General features: G+C 40.6%; 1 protein-coding gene across 5 annotated transcripts in view; it reads left to right on the top strand.

The window, feature by feature from the left end:
• LOC109727422 (glycine--tRNA ligase, chloroplastic/mitochondrial 2-like) overlaps positions 1 to 17,305 on the top strand; it is an 82,127-nt gene that overhangs the window by 20,439 nt on the left and 44,383 nt on the right. For all 5 annotated transcript variants that reach the window (XR_002220768.1, XM_020257549.1, XM_020257547.1 and 2 more), the window contains exons 19-20: positions 914 to 996; positions 2,765 to 2,813. Coding sequence is in view for 4 of the 5 variants with exons in the window: in XM_020257549.1 (XP_020113138.1) it covers positions 914 to 996; positions 2,765 to 2,813 (132 nt within the window). In the remaining variant the exon portion in view is untranslated. The remainder of the gene's footprint in view (positions 1 to 913; positions 997 to 2,764; positions 2,814 to 17,305) is intronic.

Genomic DNA, 17,305 nt, shown 5'->3' with positions numbered 1-17,305 from the left:
ATTCGGTTTGATTTGAATCGGTTCTGAGTATAAATTCTGTTCGGTTGGAAAATTTTTCAAACTGAAAAATTTGATTCGGTTTGAGATTTGCCTAAAAAGTGGACCAAAGCGAACTAATTAACGCCCCATGGAACAGGCATGTTAAGAAAGGCGACCAAACGTTTAACTCTTAGCCTGCTAAAATTAGTGGTTCCAGCTTCCAACGTAGATCACAATTTTCAACCTGTTGCCAATTACAAGTTTCCCTTGCTTTTCCATCTTTCTTGTGCACTTACACAACAATGCTCTTGCGGGATGTATCAATTATCTCTTGAGCAAACTTATTGTACTTGCCAACTGAAATGGTATATTCTGAATCTTCTTACCCCTACAAGTTCGGAGTGCCCTGATACTGCTGTTTGTGTTTTCTGCTACAGTTTACTGTAAATGCTGTTAAAATTGAGCACGTGGTAATCACTCAGCTCACTAAAACACTTAGATAAGGGTCTAATTGCTTGATCTTGTTGGTCTTCCCTATTTACAATAGTTAAATAAGTCGAATGATTACCATTTGTTTAACTTCTAGTCAATGGCAAACCTTAATTATTAGCAACCTCTGGGAAGTAAAAAAAAAAAAAAAAGCTTGTCTGATTCACTGGCTATAGAAGTGAAACAAGGCCATAGAGGTATCTAATTTTGCCCTTTGCCTTTTGATTTAGAAGTGTCTTTAGATTTAGGTGTCTCTATCTTTAAGATGATTTTATCACTGCTAATGTTATGTAGCCTAGAAAATTTTGTTAGAATCAAATTCATTTCCAAAGGAACTTATAAATTTCCTGTTGTCTAATCCGTAACTACCATATATGTTCTTTCTTTTGCTGATCCAGCTTAGTTTTCGTGTTACTAAAGTAACTAAACTGTAATCCATCTGCAGGTCGTGTTTAGTCGACCAATTCGCTGGATATTAGCACTTCATGGAGATCTCGTTGTACCATTTATATTTGCTGAAGTTTCAAGGTTATCTCCTCAATAGCAGTATGAGCAAACTATGGGGCAGTATATCAGATAATTTTTCCTTAGTTTTTCATTTTTCACCTTCGTATAAGCCACTGTAACTATGATCTAGTGCCTAACCTTTCTGGAATATTTATTTCCGTACCTTGATTCTATCCCCAATATGTCGAGAAATTATTGCCTCCACTTGGTGCATTGGTTCATTCGTGCACCATTCTGCAATCCACTCTCCATTTCATCTCATACATCAAATCTAATCATCCAAATTAAAATAGAGAAAAGGCTACAATCCACATATGGTGGAGATAAGCATTAGATAAATTAAGGGCATAATGGTGTCAATACGGTGCACAGGTAGATGGATGGCGCGGGGTTTAAGTGATGATTTTTCGAGATGTTTGGATAGGGGTGAGAAATTAAAATCAGTTAGGTACAGAATTCGGACCTTTTAGGGACTGTTTGGATGTTGGAATTAATGATGGCTTATTGCATGGGAATTTTCTTTTGTGATTGCTACCTAGTAGTTTGATTGTAGTCCATTTCAAGGTCCTTATGATCATGATTTTCTATGTATTCCACCTATGAAGTGATTTATCTTACTTCGATAAAAGAGACTTACAGGAGAGGCAGCATAATTATGCATTGTAGACATACTTTCGTGCTCCTATGAAGCCAATTACTACTTGTTCCTTGACAGTAAATAAAATTGGTATGCTAAAAAAGATGTCCATGCATCTACAGTCCCTTATCATTCAGCTATCTGTTTGGAAACGTGTCATACCCCAATAATCCCATATTGGATAGGAATGGGGATGTGATTGGGTATATATGAGACTTAGACTAGTAATAATAACTGAGTTTAAGCATTTTGGGCTGGTGGTTGGGCCCAACAAATTATTGTTGCTAGTGGGCTGGGTCGTTATATTTGGTATCAGAGCCAATTACCAGCTGAAAATATGTGGCGAGTCTCGGCTGAGTCAGGGTCTGAAAGACAAGGTGATAGGCTATGCCGGAGTCTATATGACAAGGTGATCGGCTATGCCAGGGTCTGGATGACAAGGCTAGCAAGACGAGTCTCACATCGCCCGGTGATCTTGGGCTGTGTGTGTGACTGGACTGACGAGGACGTCAGGGCCTTAACGGGGGGAGTCTGTCACACCCCAATAATCCCACATTGGATAGGAATGGGGATGTGTTGGGTATATATGAGACTTAGACACTAGTAATAATAACTGGGCTTAAGCATTTTGGGTTGGTGGTTGGGCCCAACGAGTTATTGTTGCTAGTGGGCTGGGTCGTTATAAAACGACCAATAGTTTAGCCGTTCAGGCATCTATATGCATTTCTATCTCAAAGTTGGTTTTCTTTTTGTTTCTCTTTAATTGAATAAATATCAAGAGATATTGATATCAAAGGATCTATTTGACCAGTATCTTCAACTTGGAGGAACATATAATATCCTAAAATGATATCTTTGAGTGTTTTCAGAAAATTATTGCCAAATGTGATGATGATTGACTAATGAGAAGTATGCTTTAAGAAAAGCACTCAAAAACTCTTGATATTGATATTAGTCTTTTGATAGTAGTTTAGTACTTTACTAGGCCTGCACACCCCCAAATAGCTTCTGAAGTGAGGTTTATGTAATATTAAAGGCAGTTCTTGGTTTATTTTGCAGTAATCATAGGATGTGCAACTATCTTTAGTTACTGTATCTTTGTGGGCAGTTCTTTGTTATGATTTTTCTAAATATTGCTTATTATCTTGATAGTGGGAGACAATCTTGCGGCCTTCGTAATTCGTCTTCAGCTATTCTCAAGGTACTTGAATGGACTCTCTTGTTTTATATCTTTCGATTCTCTTGTTTCTTGTTACTTTTTATTTTTTACGATTTATCTGTAATATTGCTATTGAGTATTTGTATCATATTTATTTTCTTAAATTTCAAATAAATAGCTGACAGAGTAGGAAATGACGAACCGACCTGTGCTATGATGGCTTCTATATGCTATATGGTTTCTTTGCTTTTGAAAATCAAAGGTTGACTTAACCAATGAAACTTTGTCAAAAATACATGGAACACCAAGTTAAGAATGCTCTGAAGAATGATTATGTAACAACCTGAGTAGAGTGGAAATTAAGTAGATAGCAGTAAAGTAGTTTTGAAGAATAAAGAGACTCAAGGAGGAGACTTAGCCTTCTTCTATGGCGGAGCGAGGGCTTTTGAAGGAAAGGCGCATCTAGACTCAAGGAGGAGACTTAGCCTTCTCCCATGGCAGAGCAAGGGCTTTCAAAGGAAGGACACATCTATGGAGATCACTTCTTTGAGAGCCGAAGACTAGGTAGGAGTAGCGATCTAGGGTGGCATTCGATAGGATCTAGAGCAACAGGGAGCTTAGAAGTATTTAAACCTTTAAGCTAGCGGATCAAGCACTCGAGAGAGAGATCCACTCTGATAAGCCACAAAGAGATTCGGATGCAAAGAACCCAAAATCAGAGCCCATACTCCACCGAACTAGGTCCAGATGGCCCATTTACCTTTTTATTACTTTTTACACTTTAATCTACTATTTTCTGTAATTTGCATTGTAGTACAATATAGAGGAGAATATAAGAAGCAAGATGTAACTATGAAGCCATGAATGAAATGAATTAACCAAGGTTTAAAGTGCCGTGGCACAGGAGCGTGCCGCTGTTTGCCTGACATGATATGGCACCGGCACGCTTTTGTGTCGACACATAATACGCTTGTGTGCCGACGGATACGCATGACCTCCTATCGTGACATGGACTTTTTTCAATTTTTTTGTTCCAATAAGTTCTTATAATGTTCTTTTAAAAGATTTAATCAACTAATTATGAATATTTGCTATGTATAGTTTACTATACTCATCAATTAACATACTTGTAAACTCTATTTGTATATAAAGTATAACTATATCTGATGCAGAATAAAAATTTTTACATGTTAGAATTTTTAAAATGCAAAGATATCTTTCTTTATTTTTTTTGACTATATTATAGTCTTTCTTTTATAAAATACAAAAACATAATTTTTAAAATTATTTTAAAAATTATTTGAAAAAAATTATTTTAAAAAGTATTTGAAAAATTATTTTTTTAATTAATTTTTTTCAAAAAATTATTAGATCTATTAAAAAAATTAAGCAATAAATTATATGACAAATAAATTAAATAAATTTAAGTATTAATTGATTTAATTTAGCTTTTAATTTTATCAGTATTTTCAATCTTCTAGCGAAAAAATAAAATTTTATGTTTGATATGCCTCAATTTATTTATTGAGTTCGATTTTGTTCCCTTAATTCGCCAAAAGTTTCGTGGTGTGGCAAATTTTAATAAAGCAATTTATGAAGAAAAAATGGATATTTTTGGTGGATTATATATGTAAATTAAAAATTTACTTGTATATTGATAAAAAAAAAAATATTAATTTTTTGACTTACCTAACAAGTAGATTTTCGAATTGCAATGTCTTTGGGAGGGGTGTGGGGTACCCAGGATGCTTCGGGTACCCCAAAGAGCAAAACAAAAAGAAAAAAACAAAAAAAAAGCAAAAAAGAAAAAAAAAAGTGCCGAAACGACCGGGGGGGGGGTGTCCGAGACCCTCTCTGTACCGTGCCCGGGCACGATACCTGCTGCCCTGTGCTGTATGGCACGTGGCGGCACTTTATACAGTCCTCTTCTCTCTCTCTCTAATCTTCTTCTTCCTCATTTCTTTCCCCAATTTCCTCTTTTCTCTTCTATCCCCCTACTCTACTCTTTGATCTAACTCTTTTTCCTTACTATATTTACTATACTATCTATAGATACAATGAATCTTGAGTTTTACTGTGGCCTACGTGGCCGCTTCTCAGCGCCCCCCCTCCTGTCGTTTCTTCTCGAGCGGGCGCGGGTGCGGGTGCGGGCGCGAAAGGGGTGCGAGCGAGTGCCGGGAGCTGGTCGCTTGCACGTGGGGGAGAGAGAGAGAGAGAGCCAAGGGGTAAGGAGAAAGAGAGAGAGAGAGGCGAGGGGCCTACTATGTGCGGGCGACCCGCACCCCCTCGCGCACGCGCGCGTGAGAAGGAGAGAGATCTCTCTCTCCCCCCCTCTCCCCCCCTTCCCGGCTCTCTCCCTCTCTCTTCCTCTCTCCCCAGCGCGAGCGGGCGGGGGCGCAGAGGGGGCAAGCGCGGGCACAAGCGTGCAGACGAGAGCAGGCGCGGGCGAGCGTGCGGCGCGTGAGGGCACGAGTCGACACGGACGCAGCCCGCGCGGGCGTGGGCGTGGGCGTGGGCGTGGGCGTGGGCGTAGGCGCGCGCAAGGGGTGCGAGCAGCGTAGGCGGCCCACGCCGCGCGGGTTGGGTCCCGACGCGGGCGCGNGGCCTGCCATGTCCGCGCGACCCGCACCCTGCGCGCGTGCGAGAGAGAGAGAGTCTCTCTCCCCCTCTCTCCCTCTTTTCCTCTTCCTCCCTCCCTGGCTCTCTCCCTCTCCCCCCCACCCTCTTTCTCTTTTCCTCTCCTCTCCCCGGCTCTCTCTTTCTCTCTCTCTCCCCCTCTCCCCAGTGCCAGCGGGCGGTGCGAGCGGGCGTGGGCGCGACGTCGCTGAACATTTATATACACTGCACTTTACTCCCTGATGAAGTGATTTTTAAAATAAAATACAACATTTTATTGTTTGTAAACCAAAGAAAGTGATCCTTTTTATAAGATAAATTATACAATCTCTTTTTATGGCAAGTATTGTATTGCAATATATGTGATTCAGAGACAAAATGTTCGAAGAGGAAAAAGGAGGCACCTTTTGTTCTCACCTGTAATTGGAGACGAAATCGGGAGCATGTGGTGGTCGAAGTAGTCCCTCCAATCGAGAACCCTGTCGTCCTTGGCGAGCATGCAGCTCCCATACCCCTCCGATGCAAAAAAAACTAAACTATGTAAAATAGAATAAATCTAAAGAATAAAAAGTAATAGTCGGAAAAAAAATTAGAAGGCAACATGGAAAAGAAAGTTAGATTCAACATTAATTTACATACTAAAATAGTTCCTACTCTTCTCTTCAAGTGTAAATCAAGCTCTTCCAAAGGATTGGAAGCTACAGTGGTTGCCATGTGGCCATCCATACTGCCCCGCCATCCAAACCTTGTAATATGAATTCGAAAAACACTTAAAAGAGAAGATAGAGACCTTATGAAACTTCATCATCAATGTATGAAACCTATAATCAAGCGTTGAACCTCTGAATACATTCTGATGTTTCAACTCATCATCATCGCCTATTATCAGAATTCTTTTTCAAATAAGAGTTCTTTACTTTTTTTTGATAAAATAAGCAGTAAGAAAGAATATATAAGAATCATACAAAATATAAAATTTCAATTAACCAATAGATTGCAAGAGCAAGCATAGTAAAATCAGAAAAATTTGATAGTGGACAGAGAATCGGATAAAAGACTCTAGTGAGCATTTCATCAAACATATGAGGGGCGCCGCAAAACGAACAATTTTTGGAGCTCCTATTGCTCCACCTGGTAGAGAAGAAGATCCTCGCAGATCTGAAAGAGACAGGGGAAGGAGGCAGGGAGAGGGGCGCGGGAGGCCGAGCATTTCATCAAACATATGAGGGGCACAGCAAAACGAACAATTTTTGGAGCTCCCATTGCTCCACCTGGTAGAGAAGAAGATCCTCGCAGATCGGAAAGAGACAGGGGAAGGAGGCTGGGAAAGGAGCGCGGGAGGCATAGTGCCACAATCGTCCGCACCTTGCAGCCTTTGCGATTCCAGAGAGGGCAAGAATCGGGGGTGAGTGAGAGAGAGAGCCAGGGGGTGGAGAGAGAGGGGGGAGAGAGAGAGAGAGAGAGAGAGAGCCGCCCGGCGCACGTGGCAGGGTGGGCCGCGTGCCCTCGCCTGCCCGTGCTACCATGTGCGCGCGACCCGTGCCTGTGCCCGCCCCGCCTGCCCTGCGCCCGCCCGCGCCGAGGAAAAAAGAAAAAGAGTCGAGAGCGGGGGGGCGAAGGAACCGCGGGAGAGAAGGAGGGAGCGACACGTTGGCCACAGTAGAAATCATTTCGACGATTTCGGTAAACTTCAACCCATCTCGAAAAGCTCGTCCAACCACGGCGAGAAGTCGAAAGGAGAGGAAATTACGCGCTCGTCTGGCCTCCAACGGCGCAACTGCGACGCCCACGCGCTCGAACGACCCTCCGGCGCAACGACGATAAACTCTCGAGCTCGAGTCGTGACCTCCACCTCGAACATGATCAAGAACTAGAGAGAGAGAGAGTAGCAATCCAAAAACCTCCTCTGTCTCTCTACACATACAAAGAGGTAGGGATAAGGTTGATATTAACGATGCCTTAAATGACCAAAAGGCCTTTCACCAACTCAAAATTACAGTTGGAGTACCGGTACCCGATTTGGTTACCGGTACTCAGCCTCTCAGCCTGCAAGCTCGCACACAGGGTATCGGTACCAGTTCGATGCCGTACCGGTACTTAGCATCAAATTGACGCAATTCGAGAGCATGTTGTTCTGGAATTACACTGGGGTATCGGTACCAGCCCGATACCGTACCGGTACTCAACACTGAAATCCTGCACTTTGCGGATTTCAGCGTCAGAACTCCATTCTCGTCTCGCGTCGAGTTCGTTTTGCGTCCATTTCGCACCAAAATGACTCCGACTTGTCCCGACGCTCTCCAGATGTGTCGACAAACCCTAGATGCTGAAATCTCATGGGCAACCAAACACCAGGGATACTACAGCAACACTTTTTATAAGTGTCGATAATTTACCTAGCAGTACTTTTTTTTACCTATATCGACATTTAAAAGTGGCGCTATATACCGTTTTTGTTGTAGTGTAGTCTTACCTTTACGATCTTTGCCATATCAGAGCCCCCATCGTCACCATGGGAGTTGGCAAAGGTGCGGATGAGGTAGAAGAGAGGCGCAGCATTAACTTAGGGTTGGAGATTCAGTTTAATAATTTTTTAATCAAAAAAATGGCCCATTTTTGCAAAAGCGCAAAACTAGTAGATTTTTTATGCAAATTGGCCAAGAAATAAATTCATGGCTTAAACTAAAATATTAATTTTAATTTGAAATTTTAAAATTAAAATTAAAATTATATAATTCAATTTCACCTCTAAATTTTGGATAAATAAAAATTTAAAATAAAAATATATTAAAATTTAAATATGTATTTAAAATTTTAACTTAAATTTGATTATTGATTCCAACCAATAAAAGTTAATATAATAAAACATATTAGTAGATAGAATAGAGATAATCTATAATTATTCACCTTAAAAAGAAAAGATATTAAATGATTAAAATACTTAATAAAAAAATATGAACAGTTAGATAAAAAAGAGAAATTAAAAGTTTATTTCATTACATTATTTAAAAAAAAATATTAAGAGGTAGTGAAAAAAGAGTCTTACGTACAAACAAGAGAAATTTTGAAATAGTTCTATCTATGTCAGATTGAAATTTGAAATACACTTTTTATATATAATATAAATAGTATTATATCTAACTACATATAATATATATATCTATACTATCTATATCTATATCTATACTATTATATTATAATATATCTATTTTTTATATATAAAAGCATGCATTTCAAAACGGTCCGCGTAACGTGGGTTATCGGAAGGGCTACGTGTCGCCTACCCGTGTCTCCCGAACTCTGTCTACCGATCCTCTTTCCGATCCCTCTCTCACGAAGCCAAAACCCTCGCAGATGCCGCAGGCAAGGATAGCAGTGCCAGCCCGTGCGTGCGGCAGGGGCGTGCGTGCGTGCCCCAAGAAGGGCGGCACGGCACAGGGGGGTTCTCGACCCCCCCCATGTGCCTCGGACATGCCCCGTGCGCTCGAGACAGAGCGGCAGGGTGCATGTCCGGCGGCAGTGCCGCCGTGCCAGCTTTTTTTTTATAGTTTTTTTGGCTTTTTTTTTTTGGTTTTGTCTCTTTTTTTTTTGTTCTCTGGATACAGAGCCTCGCGCCGCCATCTATATTGCTTTTGTTCACTTTTCTTTTATTTTTTTGACATTGTGTTGTCTTTTTGTCAACTTTTTTTTTCTTTTTGGCTGATGCCTTTTTTTTTTTTTTTTGCCTTTTGGCTTTTTCTTTTGACTTTTTCTTTTTTCTTTGTTAAATTAAAATTATAATTTAACTTCTTATTTAAACATATAAAAGCAAATTTTTAGTTGATAATCCATTTTTTTCTTCGTCAAATTATTTGTGTCAAAATTTGTCGGCACCGCAAGTTTTCGATGAATCAGGGAACAAAATTTGATTTCTAAAAATTTTGATTAGATACTTTTTTAAAGAATAAAAAAATATGGAATGTAATGCGGTACTATTCTCGTGTTCTATTAGTATATATATATTTCTAATCGAATCAATATATCATGATTTGAGAACGTTTTATTAAGAAAAATAAAATTTTCTATCATTTTATCTGTTATAATTTTTTAAATTACAAAAAAATTAAAAACAAAAGAATTTTCAATTGTTACAGCAAGTATAGTTGTACTTTTCAAATAAAAAAAAATAAAAACAAAAGAATTTTAATTTATATTCTACATCAGGTATAGTTGTACTTTATATACAAAATGCTTACATGCATGTTAATTGATGAGTATAATAAGCTATACATAGCAAAAATTAATAATAACTTGCCTAAATCTTTCAAAATAACATTATAAAAGCTTACTGGAACCAAAAAAACTTAAATAAATTCGTGCCAAAGCGTGCCAGTAGGAGGTCGTGCGTATCTGTCGGCACGCAAGCGTGCCACGTGTCGGCACGCAAGCGTGCCCGTGCCGTACCGTGCCAAGGACGTAGCGGCACGCCCCCGTGCCACGGCACTTTAAACCTTGGCCGCAGGATACGGGGCGTTGTCGCTCTCCCCGTACGTGCAGGCGTACGGCGTGGCAGGAGGCCTAGCTTCGCCGGTGTGCACCGTGCCCCAACTCCTCTCTCTGCGATGGGCATCGTGGCACTTCTCCGCACGTGCGCCGTACCCGCCTTCCCTCTCTTTGCGATGGCCATCGTCGTCCTTCTCCCCACCGCCGCTAGATATGGGCTACCTGATGCCCATAAGGTTTATGGTATGTAATTATTACACCCTACTCTACAATCTAATACCCCTTCCTTCCCCTGCCCGGGCTTCCTCTGAGTCACCGCCGGGTGTGGGTTCCCTCATGCTCGTAGTGTCCCTTCACCTATGATGGGCGCTCTTCCACTCTCTGATCTACTCCGCCGCCCTGCTCTCTCCTCCTCGCTCTCTTAGCACGTGGTGGTACGGTTGGGCCCCCAGGGCAGCCTGCCCCACTCCCCCACATCCCTATCCCCCTCTTGCTCCCTAGTTGCAGCAAGGACCTATAAATATTCATGCATATATGCAGAGATGCCACGGATTGGTTGCCTTTGTTTATAAGGTTTAGGCTTTTGGTTCCCTATACTCTACCTCCGTTTAGAACTCTTGCTTTAGATTCCGTCGGCCTCCTATAATATCCGTCGTCTGTTAGAGAAAGGTGTCGATCCCCTGTGCTTTTGGTTCTCTGTTAGGCCCTCCTATAATACTTGCTGCACTCTGAGGTGGCTGCCTTGATTCCCAAGGTTTGGACAATTGAATTTGTAAAAATTTTTATACGGTGTTTGGGGTGCCTGATATCACTGCATTGCCTTTTCCCTCCTAGGTTGTCTGCTGCTGTGTCCTGTTCCGGACCAAGGTTTGAGAAATCGAATTGATTAAATTTTTTATACAAAACTTGGGATGCCTGATGTCACTGCTTTGGCTTTTTCCTCCTAGGTTGTGTGCTACTCTGTCCTTTTCGACGCCCAGCTCCCCTTACCTGTTACTGAACTTTTGTTCTCTCAGTCCTTTTTGGTGAGTGATGGCTCAGTCTACTCACTCTAAATTATGATAAACATACGAAATTTTTTAAAGGCATGAGATCACTATGATGTTTACTAAGGTCCGTGTGCATTCCTTTATACTTAAGAAATGCTTTTCAAAAACAAAAGGGCCAGTCTATTCCCTATAAATTATGATATACATAATTCATCAATTTCTTAACAAATGTTTTTAGGAAATGAGATCACTTTGGTGTTTTCTGAGGTCCCTGTGCATGCTGATTTTTCCCAATTTATCTCCTCGCACTTCTAAATTGTTTGCTTCGTTCTCCAATTTCCCTTTTAACTACAGTTGTTAGGATGTCGATTGTTCAGCTCTCTTTTATTAAATTACTTGAGGAAATCTATCAGAAGTTGGGTTTCCGGGTCCCTGATTGTGTTGCCACAGCCGGTGCTGAAGGCTGGTTCGTTGCGTATATAGACCTTCCTATTGCGCGCAATGGGGCAATTGTCGAAATTGCCCGCTGCTAGGGTGCTGCGTCCCCTGATTTTCTTCTGGCAAAGGATGATTCAGCCCATGTGGCAATCGAGCGAATGAAGGCTAAGCTCGATCTTCATATAAAAGATATAAATTATGACGACTGCATAATGTATAAAAGTATGTACGATAATGTTACAGCCTAGTTTACTGACCTCCTTGGGCAGTGCAATAAATTGAAGCGTGAACACAGTATTCTTAGGGATTGTTATGCTTCATCTGTTGCCAAAAAAGTGAGGTATATAGATGAGCACCTGAAAATGCGCCGTACAATTGACGAATATCGTGCGACCGTCGATCACCTTCATGCGGACCGTACTACTATGGCGACTAACCCCTCTGAATCAGGGTCGGCTTCTTAGCCCTGTGCTTCTCCCTTGGTCTTCATATTGTTCTGCAAGCTTGCACCTACTTCTTGCTGCTGCTGCCTTCCTCCGTGTCCTTTTGGTTTTTCTTAGGTGTCTAAGGGTTTCTTCAGCTCTTTTTGTACTCCGGGGTTGATACCCATAACTTATAATGCTTTGCTTTTCCCTTATTTGTAAAATAGGCTATGTACTATAAGCTAGACTTTGTAGCAAGGTTTTTAGTGCCCGTCGGCACGGGCCGTATCCACCGTGCCAACAAGATACAGGCACGATACAGACCCCATACCGATAGCACGGCTCAAAACCCTCTATTCTTTAAATTAGTAAGTAATTTCCTCAATAAAGTTCAAAAGATGTGATAAAAAGACATAATAAATAGTTAGAATATTTTGTTGCTAAAGAAAATAAATATTTCATGCTATTATGTGTCGGCACATGAGAATTTTTTTGACCGGCACGCATCGGCACAGCTCGGCACGCACCGTGCCGTACCATGCCGGCAAGTTTGCGGCACGACCCCATGCCACGGCACTTAAATCCTTGCTTTGTAGCTTAAGTTTATGCGTACTTTTGGGCTTAAAATATGACATGTGCTTTGGGATCCCTCTGTTTGGTTTTATGTATTCCTTTGTCCTCTAAAAGTTTCAAGCTCTTTTCAACCTGCATGGAGTTTGCAATAGCTTTAATTTGCTTGCTCCACCTCAACATTTGTAAAGAGTAACCAGGCATGTTCTTTGTATTCTATGTTTACATCATATGGTTTTAAGTGTAAACTATTTCTACCACTGACCTTGAAGTTTCAAAATTTTTTTTCCTGAAATTTATGGGCTAATTTCCTTAAAGGATTTAAATTCATGGCCTTAGTTCCTAATTAGGAATTTAACACTATGCAGGATTCAGCAAAAGTTTTCTAAGTTCTTCTATATCTGTTTATCCACTACAAGTTTGTCCATGAAATAACTTGAATGTTGAATGTTTACGATGAATAACATCGGCCCGGGCCTTTTTGGTTAGTCATTGGGGCATTTTCGCTGACATACTTTGTACACAGCCGGTTGGGATTCATGAATCTGAATTCTAGAAGACTATTGGCGAAATTTAGTTTGTGGAATATTGAATGTCAGTATGCTCCTAGCCGTCATCCGAGAAAAAGAACTGGCAACCTGGTCTTTTCGGTTGATTTTGGTTTCCGCTTTACCCTCTTTAATTTGCTCAAATTTGCAATGTGAAATTAAATAATTTTAGTTTCTGACTTTTATGCTTTGGCTTACTATCATTCACAATAGAACGTCTTACTGCTGGCATTGTTTGGTTGACGGTCTCCAATATAAGCTTGGACACTGTATTGCATGCAGAATACATCAACACAATTCAAAATTACATCGGGAATTCTGGATTCAGCTCAATTTAGCTAGGCAATATGTTGAATTCATCATATTATATTCAGATTTTGGCTGGGTGTTTCAGAATTCAATTTGTTGAATTCTTAATGCGGCATATTTTGATTTAGTCCTACATATGTTGAGTTCAGGTCGGCGTGGTTTTCGATGATGTTTTGTTGCTTTTGGGGTACTTTGCTTTCCTCACTTTTAGTCCAGTCCTTCTATTTTTCAGAGTTTCTCTTTACTCCTTTTTGTCCTATGCTATGATGACCTTCCCCTTGAATGTGAATTATTTGCGATAGTTGAGGACGCGCCGGGCCTTCTTGCTTGATGATAGAATCATTTCGGGTGTCCTACTTCTCCACTGGTCCTGAAGGTGCTTTGTGTGACCTGCTTCATAGCCAACCAATTGATCTGCTTCTTCACTGGTAGAAGGGGGACTTTGGATGGCCTTTCCCCTAGGCAACCAGTTCCTCTTATTTTGGCTAAGAATACTTTCGGTATACATGTCGGTTGAAACTCAATCCCCAGTACTAAGTGCCCAGGATTCGGCGCCAATCTAATGATGTTCGATGATCGGGGGGAGTCTGAGCAAAATATATTTATTTTCGCTATTCGGTTTTCCTTGGTTGTCTTCTATATATATATATATATATATATGAATGGTTTTATCCCATTTCTATTAGGATTCGATTACGTGTGTCAAAATCCCATTTACAGGTGGTTTCAAATTTGCAAAGATTGTGCATCTTCAATATATAAACTGCCATTTAAAGCCAGCAGCTTGTCACGGCCTTAGCAATTCTGTTCACAAAGTCCGTGCGGCGCCCGCCTTCCTGCTCGAAGATGGGCAAGCCTTCGCCCCTGTTGCTAGTCTGGACCTTCGCGTCCTACGACTAAATATGCAAAGGGAATGACAAAGAGAGAGAGGCAGAAGTTCACTCAAAAAACTAAGTACTACACTACTTAGAAAAGAGATTACAACCCACACATACACACACTCTCTCTTGTGTGTTTTGACCTTAACCAAACCCCACTACTTATAGACCTAATGAGCCTTTTCAACTCACCCACTAGCCACATAACTCACCCACTATTGCCTACATAATGAGCCCTCATAATGAGCCCTCATAATTGCCAAAAGCTCNACAAATTAAATCTTAAAAATACAATGACATTAACCCAAGCACGTCGGTCTCGTCTTCCTCACTGAATTCACGTGGAGAAATGATAATTTTTGTGTCATCATCAATTACTAGTTAAGAAACCGAAGCGATGCGCTGAGTAATAATATAGACATTGTTATAGTTTCTCTATATTGTCGTTATCCTCCACAATGTTATCAACAACCAAAATTATAAAATGGTCAAAACCACAAAGAGTGCCAAGAACAACAACAAGGTTTGCATTTAGTTTGACTGCTTAAGATTGTTTAATGTAACCACATTAGTAAAAACATTTCAATTGAAATTAAGTGTTCAACTATTCCACGAAGGGTGCCAAAATATTATAAGCATCTTTTCTGGCTATAAAAAGAGGTATTATTTAGACCTCTCTAGATTCACTATTATGCGACACCTTTACGCCAACCAGGCACCTAGGGGTGTAAAACGGGTCAGGCAACACGTGGGCCACCCGGCCAGGCATGGCTTCGGGCCGAGCTGCAGCACCCGGCCTGGTTCGGCCCGAGCTTTTGGGCCGTGCTAGGCCGCTCCCCCTTGGGCCCGACGGGCTGGCATGGCATGGCCCGAACCATGCCTGGGCCGTGCCGGGCTGAAGAAAGACGGGCAGCCCGACACGGCACGGCCTGTTTGGGCCATGCCAGAAGAGCCAACACGGTCCGAATCCCAAGGCCCAATGGGGTCCGAGCCAAGAGCCAGACCTTGTGAGAGGTGATTCTTAGCCCAATGGACTAAAGACTTTTAGTCTGTTGGACCAAAAGCTTTTTTTTTAAATAATAATAAAAATTCATATATTTTTTAAAAATTTAAAATTATTTTATAGTTATTTCTATAAATTTTAAAATTTTTTAATCAAAATACTAGTTTAAATACAAATAATTTATTATTGTTATTTTTAAATTAAACATATTTTTTTAAAAATAAAAAAATTTAAAGGGCCGGCCCGGAGCACAGCCTGTGACTTCTAGGCCAGAGGGCCGTGCTGGGCCGAGAACTGGTTAGCTTTGGCCTGGTACAGTCCGGCCCGGATTTGACGATGGGCCGGGCCGGGTTGCCCTGCGGCCCGTTTCCAGTCGGCTAATGTGGGCCCTGCCGGCTCGGCACTGCCAACATTACACCCCTACACGCACCTCACCACAACCATAGCCTTTGAAAAAAAAAAAAGACAAACAATAAAGAAATGAGAACAACAGTGAGTTTTCAGTGGGTGCAACTATAAAAAGTAATACTTTACACTCACTCAGTCCAAGAAAAATATTAATAGACAAACAATAATTATAACAAATATCTCTATAATAGAAATGCAATAATAAAAATGCAACTAGAATGTCTGAAGTATACAAGATGTTACTATATCATTGGTTACATATTTACCCAAATTATTGCATGCCTCTAACCATCTCATGCCTTTCAAGCATCCATTTGTTTTAACTAACTTGGTGGTTTAGTTTCTTTATTTGCAACACTTCGTGGAGAGTCGATCACTCGCACATTTCCAATCGGTAGGTAAATGGAGTCTGTTGGTTTCGGACTCTCCAAGTACCTCATAGGGAGTCAATCGCTCCACACCTCCATTTATTTTTTAATACTTTTTGAAGACCGCACATATTTTACCATTACACTCTAAGTTCATGACTTCTAAGGTTTTAACCATGTTCATCCTGGTTCTCTAATTTACACACAGCCTAGAGTTCACATGTCATTACTATATTTCACCTTAAGTTTTGACCTAAATTTAAATACCACTTGTTTAACCGATATGCAAGGTTTCCAAATTTTTTACATGCATCACACATAATGTCATTTACCATACAATGGGTTAGAAAATTCTATTTCCCTAATATGCAACTATCATATTTAGTTTATTTATTACCAATAATACATGCTAATAATACAAAAAAGATTTGGATAACAAAGATATCAAAAAAAAAAATTTTTGATAATAATCCCCACATTTGCTTGATCCTCAACAATAGCTAGACTTGATCTCTTATTAAAATCACTAAGAAAAACTAAATACGGTTCTAGTGAAGTTAGAATTCTAAAAATCTCCATTTGAGAAAACCCTAAAACCAAACCCTAATAAAATACGAACTCTATCTCTTCTTTTTCTGGTAATCTAAACGTGGGAGAGAAGAGCTACTTCTTCCTCCTAAAGCTTCTTCTTGAAGCACTCCACCTTTTCTAAGTTTTGGAGAAGATGGATTCCTAAGCTCCAAGAAGAGGAAGCAACGACACCTCTTCTCTTTTAGAGAAAGAAAAGGGAAGAGAGAGAGAGTGAGGGAGAGTAAACAATGGCTGTGGTTAGGGTTCATAGTGTGAGAACCATTTTATAGGGGTGCTACAATAGCACTAAGCTGCTCAATTCTTTTTATTTACAATCCGGACAAAACAAAATATGTGCACAGGATTTCGGGCGCCCGAATCGATCGTAGTCGCGCCCAGTTCAGGAATCGAGTGCCCAGTGACTCCACCCACTTTACAATCCGGACGTCGCAGGACTTTCAGGCATCCGAATGCTTATTTTATCGCGCTCTCAGGAGAAAGGATCCGAAACTCATTCGGGTGCGCTTCCAATGGGCTATTTGAAAGTTCTTCTGGGTGTCCCCACAGGGGCTATTTGAAAGTTCTTCTGGATTAGAGAGTTTGAATGTTATCTCCGCGCCCGCGGGTGGAGTCCCAATCAACATTCGAACGCCCATAAGTATTCTGGGCATCTGAATTCTAGATTTTCCCAAATCCAACTATCTGGATAAGGTTCAAAAGATCTGGGCGTCGCAAGGGGCCCGAAATCTATTCTGGGTGCCCAAACTCTTGTTGTTCGAATTAGTCTGGAATTCAAATTCAAAGTTTTGAAGTATTGTTTTGATCCGAATTGATTCTAATTCGATCTAAACTTGATATAAACCCCTCAAAACCTATTTTAATTATGTCTAGCATGATTTTTTTTTTTCAAAATTTAAAAAATATATTTTTAAA

The sequence above is a fragment of the Ananas comosus genome, linkage group 22, assembly GCF_001540865.1.
Source record: "Ananas comosus cultivar F153 linkage group 22, ASM154086v1, whole genome shotgun sequence".
Classification (NCBI taxonomy): Eukaryota; Viridiplantae; Streptophyta; class Magnoliopsida; order Poales; family Bromeliaceae; genus Ananas; species Ananas comosus.
The sequence above is the reverse complement of the archived record's forward strand: the minus strand, read 5'-3'. Positions and strand labels throughout refer to the sequence as shown.